General features: G+C 37.0%; 2 protein-coding genes across 8 annotated transcripts in view; one reads left to right on the forward strand and one right to left on the reverse strand.

Moving 5' to 3' along the window:
* Positions 1-2,412, reverse strand: part of LOC119838123 (neurofibromin) — a 56,957-nt gene extending 54,545 nt beyond the window's left edge. For 5 of the 6 annotated variants that reach the window (XM_038363953.1, XM_038363950.1, XM_038363949.1 and 2 more), the window contains exons 1-3: positions 2,210-2,412; positions 787-930; positions 91-277 (exon numbers count right to left, since the gene is read on the reverse strand). In XM_038363953.1, the coding sequence (XP_038219881.1) occupies positions 91-277; positions 787-930; positions 2,210-2,269 (391 nt within the window). In that variant the 5' untranslated portion in view covers positions 2,270-2,412. The remainder of the gene's footprint in view (positions 1-90; positions 278-786; positions 931-2,209) is intronic. The other variant, XM_038363952.1, reaches the window with a different exon arrangement.
* A 581-nt stretch (positions 2,413-2,993) lies between these two features.
* Positions 2,994-10,545, forward strand: part of LOC119838159 (sorting nexin-32) — an 8,993-nt gene continuing 1,441 nt past the window's right edge. The window contains exons 1-10 of one of the 2 annotated variants that reach the window (XM_038363999.1): positions 2,994-3,185; positions 3,677-3,802; positions 5,300-5,470; positions 5,922-6,043; positions 6,690-6,858; positions 7,343-7,502; positions 8,325-8,440; positions 8,903-9,012; positions 9,688-9,760; positions 10,503-10,520. In XM_038363999.1, the coding sequence (XP_038219927.1) occupies positions 3,180-3,185; positions 3,677-3,802; positions 5,300-5,470; positions 5,922-6,043; positions 6,690-6,858; positions 7,343-7,502; positions 8,325-8,440; positions 8,903-9,012; positions 9,688-9,760; positions 10,503-10,520 (1,071 nt within the window). In that variant the 5' untranslated portion in view covers positions 2,994-3,179. The remainder of the gene's footprint in view (positions 3,186-3,676; positions 3,803-5,299; positions 5,471-5,921; positions 6,044-6,689; positions 6,859-7,342; positions 7,503-8,324; positions 8,441-8,902; positions 9,013-9,687; positions 9,761-10,502; positions 10,521-10,545) is intronic. The other variant, XM_038364000.1, reaches the window with a different exon arrangement.

The following is a 10,545-nucleotide window of genomic DNA, read 5'->3' on the forward strand; positions in this document are numbered from 1 at the left end:
GGGGGGGGGTATCTGTGGGCGTGACTGCCCCGGTGCGACCTGACCCAATTCGTGCCGAAGCGTGCTCGACTCCCACCAGCTAACACTCACCAATGAACTGGCACACCTCCCGCAACAGTATCTTAACGTTCATAGCCTCTTCGTACTTCGCTGTGTCCTTCGGTTGTGAACTCAAACATATCTCCAGCGTATCAAGGACTATTACTAGACTGTCGTGATACCCTTTCTCGATTTCGGTTAGAGGCCGTGTGACGCATGTCGTTAGCGTGGGCTGGTACTGGGAAGAAGGGTTTATGAACATAATATCTCAATATATATAAACGATTTTGTCCGCAATGGACAGCAAAACTACTCAACCAATTTTAATCAGATTGGCACACCATGTGCAGCTTGATCCAATTTAAAAGATATAAATAGTTTATATTATTTCTATTACGTAAGATAATCCGAATGGAGCCGGGGCTTGTTGCTAGTAATATATATATAAAAACAATTGCTGTTCCTTAGTCTTACTAAAAAACAGGAAACAGCGAAACTGATTTTGATAATTTTAGTTTCGATGCATTTATAATGGTCCAGGGAAGGTTTAAAAGGTAAGAAAAATATAATATGTTTTGTGGCGTTGCGACGTTACTTATAAATGTGACTGCCTCCTCTGTATAGAGGTTAACGCATGAGCACAGAACTGGAAATCCTCGGTTCCATTCCTGATTGAGACTAACAAACAAAAACGTATTTAATTTGATTAATCTAGAGGAAATATATGAAAGAATAAAAATCACTTACCAATTCATTAACTCTCTGCAGGATCTTGGTCAGGCCAGAAATGACAAGGGAAAATCTGTGCCTGCTGATCTGCACGAGGCATGCCTTGCATTGTTCTTCATTTATCCGGGAGTGCAGGTTTTGTGCGCCAGTTTTGTAGGGTAGCTGAAGAATACAGTTTGCAAATAACTAAATACATCATCATCATCATCATGGCCTATATGTGTTCCCACTGCAGGGACATGGGCGGTTCCGTGACAATGTTTTCTTTCATCATTTCGAGCAGTGGTGATATGCAGATGTGAATAATGTGCAGATAAGTTGAAAAATCAGTTTATTTGTTGCACCCTCAACAGCTGGTCTCTAACTCCTTATTTTAATTCCAAAGACTAATCTACTGAGCCACTACTGCTTGGATTATAATTATACAATTATATAATTAAACAAAAGAGTGCATAACAAGGAGTTAATTTTATGAACTGGGTTTCAATTGAATTAATATTTGTGTATAGTTCATTTATTGAAGAAAGATATAGGCATATATATACATAGTGGTATATGTAATACTATTACTTTTGAGGGGAGATTAAGCATGTGGAGTGATTTATTGAAGTGGAGTGAATTAAATGGCTTTGGTATGATTCTGGGTGCAATTCCATGATTCAACTGGGTTATTCCCAGGAGTATTTTAGCTTACTAAGGAGAGAATTTGGTTTTGTAATCATTGTAACTGGTCCTTTCGTCCTTTTCAAAATAAGTAATTTTGAGATGAAACATATCATATTCATTCATAAACACATATATTATAAATTAATGACGTCTGTCTGTCTATTATTCAAACTATTACTGAACCAATTTGGATGAAATTTGGTAACCAGATAGGTTAAAGAAAAAAATTTTTATGTGTAAAGTGAATGTAGAATACAAATAAAAACTAAGTCAGAATGGTGAAGTTATACCCAAGCAAATACATAGATAAGATATTTTTTTAGTGAGTAGTTAACATATGAACAGGGCTTTTTTCTTATGTCATTTAAGGAGCTTCTATAAGGAGCAAAGCGTAGAGTTTCCTAATGGTCATCATTTCTGAGGTCTCCCAGATGAAGTAATTATTTTTTTTTGTCTGCATTGTGACTTAAATACTTGATTTAACTCATTTACTCTTATTTCAGAGCAACAGAAAAATATTACAGTGATCGCAGTTTCACCATTTTTAATAATTTATATTACATAAAATAATACCTACATCTTTATTTATTTTTATTCTTTTACTATATCTTCAAGATGTTTCTTGATATGGTTGATTTTAAAACTTAATAATAGGAAAAAAGTTTATTCTTATTTTTAATTTTAATCAAAAAGCTTGGGCTTTTAAAAAAAAATATGTAAATAATAGAAGGGTGGGCCCACCTACATTAAATTTATGCGTACTTTCAATACTTACTTGTTCTTCGAATCTTGATATGAGGGTGTTGGCCCATTCTCCCGGCTTTTGTGTACCCATTTTCACAAATTACAACGTATTTCTTCATTTAATATAATATAAACAAACTAGTCAGCCCCGATCGATTCCATTGCCGATTTTGTTACATTTTTTTTTATTACATTATTGATGTAGGACAAACCTTCAGGGTTGCAAGTATTTAATTACGTAGGTAGAACTATACTCAATAGGTACCCACGTACATATTAATTTTAAATTCACCACAATACCATAAGTCGCAACCAAAGCAGGAAGAATATTTTACCACCTCTTATATTCGCACGAATACGCAAACTAATAAGAGTTCCATCAAGGATGATAATATTTGCAAAAATTCGTTCTAACGAATATTTGCACGCAATTAAGTGACCCGAGGTCGTTTATAGTTATATCGATGTTTATAAAAACGAAGAAAAAAATACCAATTAATGATATCAAATGAATAAACTTTTAAGTCGACATAGTTTAACTATGGTTACGTGCTGATAATGATAAGCATCAACTATGCTTTTAAAACTAAGCAATACCCAGATAACGATAGTAATTAGGTAATTGAGGGTCACAATTTCCTTAATACAGCATGCACAGTTAAGATCTATCTTCTATATTATATTGGCTTTCCAAATTTATAACAAAGTACGGTTAGTGAATAGAAATAACAAGGATTGTTCCAATCCGCGCAATTAGTACTTAACCTGTGCTTGAAACTGAAGTTGACACTGACAATGACAGCATTAAAATTATTTTTCGTTTGTTGTTAATTGACAGAATATCGCATCCCCTGATTTTGTCTTGTTAGATAAATCTTTGTACGAACGTAAGGTGTAAATAATAAGTATATAAGGTATAAAAACCACTACGTTGAACGCCGTAGCGTATATTGATATCTTTGAATTCAGTTTAAAGTCCGTCATAAATCTAATTTCCAATTATGATGGTAAGTCAAATGTTTTTTTTTGTTACGGTGCTAAAAAACCGGGGGGCGTTTCCAAATATTACCAATTGGAGAATAATGAATCTGTTTATGATCTTCAGTGAAGGGAATTTACATATTCTTAATTGCTAGAACATTACTCTTGTAAAAAAAAATCATCGTGCTATTAAAAATAATGACGTGGTAGCACTTTTTAGAGGTGAGTGTACCGCTATCGGAACTAAACATATCAATTATAACGATACGTTGAATCATAATTGTACCTTTTTAAAAAGATGTGGTAAATTAGCATTAACAATGACATGTCATGTTTATGGTAAAAATGAAACTTATGGTCTGAAAAGTTTTTTTGTTCTTTTTCCTTTTTTAATCATTTGACTGTATATACTTCTGTTTTCTATAAAAAAAAAATATATTTTATGTATAATCATTATCAAACAGTGAAAAAAGTAATACAAAAGTTTTTATTTTATTTCATATGTGTATTAATACAGGACTGTGTCGAAGAAAGCAACAATGATCCACTCACAGTTCCTGTATCCAGCCCGTCATCTGGGGACTCTACTGTAGAGAAGAAAAAACCAAGTGAAAATGTCTCACTGGCCGATAACAGTCTATTGGTATGTGTGGAATTAAATTTATACTCTCTGAACTGAAGAGTTTATTTTTCACATACTTATCTAAAAAAAAAAGTTCAAATTGAATAATTAATTTTGTCCTGCATGGCCTATTCTAATGTTAATTACTCAAACAAATTTTGCATGGCTTAATATCAAGGAAGCCTAACTCTACTATGAGAATAAACCTAAATCTCTCTCTTCTTCTATATATTTGTATGCTAAAACTGCTTTACTGTTTGGATGGAATTGGGTACAAAGATAGTTTAAAGGCTGGGAAAGGAAATAGGATTAGTTTTATCCTAGAAATTGTACAGAAGGTAAAAAGGTGACTTTTCCTTTGACTAAGTGGATGAAGAGAGTTAACTCAAACGTGGTATAATAGTGATCTATCAATGCACAGCCCAAACCACTGGACAGATCAGGCTGAAATATGGCATGCAGATAGATGTAATGATGTAGGTGTCCGCTAAGAAAGGATTTTGATAAATTCTACCCCCAAGGGACAAAATAGGGGGTGTAAGTTTATACCATGAAAATGTATTAAGACCGTGCAGGCGAAGCTGCGGCCACAGACATAACAGCTAAAATAATATAAAGCTAGAACCAATAAGAGTTGAGCAACAATGAAAATGATTCACAAGTGAGACAAAAACATGTTCGAGTCAGCTAGCATTTTAATAAGGCTTGTGAAAGTCCACACAATTTTGATGAGAGTTTTGTACAATGCTGTCCATTTAATTTTATTTGATGAAATTTCATGTTAATGTGTTCAGAAATTAAATTGCTATTAAGTTATCAATATAACCATAAAAATATTAAAAGAAATCTTATGAGACATTGTTTCTAAAGTAAACTTAATCTAAACAGCATTCGTTTTTAACCAATATTCCTAAAAATTAATGTGTCCTAAGTTCAAAGTTGTTGAAGTTATATGCATATTAATTTTTCGTCCGCGGTCTCGCCGGCGATTGTGAATTAAATTAAATGAATGAATGCTGTTGCTCTTCATTAAAAACTCTACTCTCTAGTCTCTTAACTATCTCCAGACACAAACATCACATTATAACACAGCTCCGTTGCAATATGAGAGAAGGACAAAAAATAAATAAACATAATTTCGCATCAATAATGAAATATACATTATATTTTACCATTACAATGTTAGAGAATGACAAAGACATTGATAAATGTTTAATGAATAGAAAAAATATGATCACGAGATGGGATTCGAACTTTTTGCCCAAGCCTATCCCCTCGGCCACCCGTGATCCTGTCTCAGGAATCGAATTTGTTCTACTCTTTCGGTTTCACGTACCTAAGGTACACCGCACGTAATTACTACGCGGGTTCGAATCACGCCTCGTAATAATTTTTATTTTCTATTCAGAAATGTATCATTAATGTATCATTTCAAGGTTATAAAACTATAAATTCAATTAAAACAAGCACACTTTCGCATTTATAATATTGACAGGGATTTCTTAAAATCTTCAACAGGTGGACATATCAGACGCACTGAGCGAAAAGGAAAAGGTCAAATTCACGGTACACACGAAGACAACGCTGCCCGAGTTTCAGAAGTCCGAGTTCCTGGTGGTGCGGCAGCACGAAGAGTTTGTGTGGTTGCACGACAGATACGAAGAGAATGAGGAATACGCTGGCTATATTGTGAGTATGTTGAGTTTTGTATGCGGGAGTCGAGCACGCTGCGGCACGAATTGGGCCAGCTCGCACCGGGGAAGTAACACAAACGCAAAGAAAACCAGCGTTAAATAGTAGCATGCTGCTGTGTTTCGTTCGGTGAGTGGGGGAGCTGGAGGCCCGTTTCCTTTTCCTTACCCTTCCCAATCCTATCTTAATCCCTTTCCAATTTAAAGTCGACAATCCATTTGTAGGGGCGTAAGGTCGATTGATCTTACGCCTCTGCAAATGTTCATGGGCGTAGTCCCATTTAAACAAGAAACAGGGCTGGCACCAGCTTTCAAGTAAAAAAAGAGAATCACTAACCGGTTCACCTAGTAAAAAGTTATGAGGTAACAAACACATGAAAAAAAAATATTAGTCTAAATTATAGATCCTTTAATTTTGAAGTCGGTTGAAAATTCTCAATAATTCATAGATACCGCCAGCCCCCCCTCGGCCGGATTTCGACGCGTCCCGCGAGAAACTACAACGCCTCGGGGAGGGAGAGGGAGCACTCACCAGAGAGGAGTTCCTTAAGATGAAGGAGGAGTTAGAGGAGTAAGTTAAAATTCCATAGACATTTTGTATATCCTCAGCCGGGGTAGACCCGGGTACAAAATTATGTCAAATATAGCCAATGACTCTCGTAGATAACGGGACTTTGTATTGGTAAATGATTTATTTTAATTGATTCAGAGGATCCAAAAATTATCACCCCACAACCCCACAAATTTTGCTAATTTATGGACGGTTATGATCTCTTACCATCAGGCGAACCACTAGCTCACTTGCCCATTATGACCTGAAAAAAAAAATCATCAATTTATAATATTAGTAATGTTTCAGAGAGAAATCATTTAATAAAATGAGATTTATTATAAGAAAATAAATCCTCATACAATTATATAATACTAGACGGCCGACCCGGCTCCGCCCGATTAACAATATTCCTTTTTTATCCCAAAGGGAGCATTTAATCGGGATAATAAATATCCTATCACCCAAGTCAGCTCATACCCTGTCTGTTTACCAAGTTTCATCAAAATCCGTTCAGTAGTTTCAGCGTGATTGACGAACAAACACCCAAACAACTTCCATCACATTTATAACATTGATTTGATTAGTGTGATAGTGTAATTTTCCCATGTTTTATGGGAAAAATTCCTGAAATACTGCTATCCAACATGTAAATTGGCCATTTCAGTGAATATCTCGCGACATTCAAGAAGACCGTTGCCATGCACGAGGTCTTCCTACAGCGGCTAGCCGCTCACCCGGTGTTCAGGAAGGACGCCCATCTGCGCGTGTTCCTCGAGTACGAGCAGGATCTGTGCGCCAAGCCGCGGGGGAAAATGGACCTTATCGGTGGATTGGTAAGGATTCATTTTGCGAAGCTTAAAAAATTTGTATATTGTAGCATGCACCAGCCCAAAGTGAATGTGGACCTTATTCGCGTTGTGGTAAGGTTTGATTTTGTGTGGCATAGTCGTGTGGTTATCTATGCAGTGAGGTAGAAGGTGAATCGATCCTTATTAGCGATAACTATCATATAAGGAAATATCTATAATAATATATAACCAACCAAATACATCATTCCACCAAAGTAAAACCACAATAATTTTTTTTTTGTGTGTTAGAACATGAAATTACATTATAAATCACAAATTTAAAGTATAGAAAATGTTTGATCACTCGGCGGGATTCGAATCCACATCATATTGCCAAACCGTAGCAACGCCTAGCCTCTCGGTCACCCGTAATCCCGCCACAGTAATCGAATCTCTTCTACTACTCTTTCGGTTTCATGTGACACCCCGCAATTTTTATTTTTTTTTATTTTTTCTGTTCACCCTCTAGGTCCGGTCCATGACGACCACGACAGATGAGATATACTTGGGTGCGACGGTTCGCGATGTGAACGATTTCTTCGAGCAGGAAACGGCTTTCCTGCAGGAATACTACTCGCATCTGAAGGAAGCCGTGGCCAAGGTCGACCGGATGACGTCTAAACATAAGGGTGATTATATGCTCGCTAGCGTTCCGCCCCGGCTGCGTCCGTAGTATATATATATAGCTTATAGCCTTCCTTAAATGAATGAGTTATCTAAGACTGGAAGAATTTTTAAAATCGGACCAGTACTTTTTGAGACTTGTGCATTCAATCACACAAACAAACTCTATAGTTTTATAATGTTACTAGCTGCGTCCCGTGGTATCACCCGCGTAAGTCTGTATCCCGTAGGAAAATCGGGATAAAAAGTTGCCTATGTGTTATTACAGTTGTCTAAGCTATCTACGTACCAAATTTAATTGCAATCGGTTCAGTAGTTATTGCATGAAAGGGTAGTAAGTAAAGCATCCATACATACTTTCGCGTTTCTTATATCAGTAGGATTATAGAAAAGTTATACTATAGCTATGTGTAATACTGATACATAATAGTCAGTTTCTGCGTCATGAAGGGTCAGGAAACGCACCCACAATACGTACACGTATAAACTTTCGCATTAGCAGGATTGAGCTTAACAAATGAATTATCTACAATGAATGGTTGTTTAAAATAGTAAAACATACACACACACACACACACGTGAATTAGTTGACATTTTTTGGCATATTATTTATTCAGACCTATTGTTGTAATGTTTTTGGGTGTGGTACTTCCCCCGGTGCGAGCTGGCCCAATTCGTGTCGTCGCGTGTTCGACTCCCACACTCAGATCTGCTGCTGATGATGATAATTATGATGATGATGTTGATGATGATGATAATGGTGGTGATGGTGATGATGTTGATGATGTTAATTGTATTAATGATGATGATGATGATGATGATTGCAGAAGTGGCGGATGCCCACATAAAGCTGTCGTCATGCATCACGCAGCTGGGCTCGCGGGAGCAGCCGCCCACCGAGCGGTTCCTCACCAGGGCCGCGGACACGTTCGATAAGTGCCGCGTGAGTATGCACTCAAACTCAACAATTTAAGACATAGACATAGATATAGACATAGACATAGATATAGACATAGATATAGACATAGACATAGATATAGACATAGATTTGATATCACAAAGGGAACGAGAGTGAGAAGAGTTTTTATTTTAATAATAGAAAATATTGGATCACGAGGCGGGGATTCGAACCCGCGTCTTTTTGCCAAAGCGTTGCAACCCCCGGCGTCTTCTGCATATTTGAAGGCGGTAATGTTTTTTTTTTTAAGGAATACTTTTGATAAATTCACTAAACATCTTATTATAATGTATAGTTATAATGTTTTTTTTTATGTGTGTGTGTGTTTGTCACTGAATTCCTCCTAAACGCCTAGAACCTACTTTAAGAAAGAAAATAGATGTCCCTTTACGACTGACAAATTCCAGTTATATAAATAATGTTTTCTTTTTTAATTGTATCCAACAGAAAATCGAAGGTCGCATGGCGTCGGACCAAGACCTGAAATTGGCGGACACGCTCCGCTACTACATGCGGGACACGCACGCCGCCAAAGCTGTCCTCGTCAGGCGGCTCAGGTATATCCTACTTCCTACTTATCCTGCTATCCTATCCTACTAATATTTAAAAATTCGAATGGTTGTAAGGATGTGTGTGTGTGTGCGTGCGTGCGTGCGTGCGTGCGTGCGTGCGTGCGTGTGTGTGTGTGTGTGTGTGTGTGTGTGTGTTTGTTGCTCTTTCACGCTAAGACTACTTGAACCGATTGCAATGAAATTTGGTACGTAGACAGCTAGCTACAACTGAAATAATACATAGGCAACTTTTTATTCCGGTATTCCTACGGGGGATAGGGACTTACGCGGGTGAAACCGCGGGGCGCAGCTAGTAACATTATAAAACTGTAGAGTTTATTTGTGTGGTTGAATGCACAAATCTCGAAAAGTACTGGTCCGATTTTAAAAATTATTTTAGTGTTAGATAACTCATTCATTTAAGGAAGGCTATAAGTTATTTGAACCCCTACAACCACCTTGGCTATGCCCATAAACTTTCATCCAAGCATTCAAACATGTCTATCCTTGTGGATTTGCAATGTAAGCGTACCTACTTAAGCGTACGTAAGTATGAGTAACTTTTTATCCCGATATTCCAACGGGATACGGACCTACGCGGGTGAAACCGCGGGGCGAAGCTAGTATTCATATATATGAGAGTTTTTAGATATTTGCAATACACAATAATTATCATTACAGATGTCTGGCTGCCTACGAAGCGGCGAACAGAAATCTAGAACGCGCCAGAGCTAAAAACAAGGATGTGCACGCCGTAAGTATATAGATATATTTGTATAAATATAAATGATTATATATAATATATCTTCACTACATAGTATAAAACAAAGTCAGTTTCCCGTCTCCCAATGTCCTTATGTATGCTTAAATCTTTAAAACTACGCAACGGATTTTAATGGGGTTTTTTTGTAATAGATAGAGTGGTTCAAGAGAAAGGTTTATATAATGTATGACCTCTATTAAACTATTCCAAATTTAACGCGTGCGAAACTGCGGGCAAAAGCTAGTAATATATATATAGACGTGTTACGTGTCACGTTGTTTGTCCGCGATGTACTCCCAAATTACTCGACCGATTTTAATCAAATTGGCTCACCATGTGCGGTTTTATTAATTAATCGGGCGGAGCCGGGGCGTGCAGCTAGTTATTATATATAATGTATAAAATAACTAGCTGACCCGGCAAAAGCTGTTCTGCCTCACTCTTATCATTTTGGGGTATAAAAAATAGGTGGTGGCCGATTATCAGACCTACGCGATATGCACACGAAATTTTATCACAATCGGTCCAGCCGTTTCGGAGGAGTATATGAAAGAACATAAGGAATTCAAAAAGTCGTGGGTCCGAGACGGGACGAGCGTGCAAGAGATAAATTTATTTATTCATTCACATTGCCAAGCTCGAAACGGTAAAGAAAAATATGTTTTATTCTTGATATGTTTTTTTTTTTATTATTAAATGTCATTTATTCACATGCACGATGTTTTCTTGCAAGCCGATGGAAGTACAAGAGGTAAACGCACGCTTCACGCTATGTT

The sequence above is a fragment of the Zerene cesonia genome, unplaced genomic scaffold, assembly GCF_012273895.1.
Source record: "Zerene cesonia ecotype Mississippi unplaced genomic scaffold, Zerene_cesonia_1.1 Zces_u001, whole genome shotgun sequence".
Taxonomy (NCBI): Eukaryota; Metazoa; Arthropoda; class Insecta; order Lepidoptera; family Pieridae; genus Zerene; species Zerene cesonia.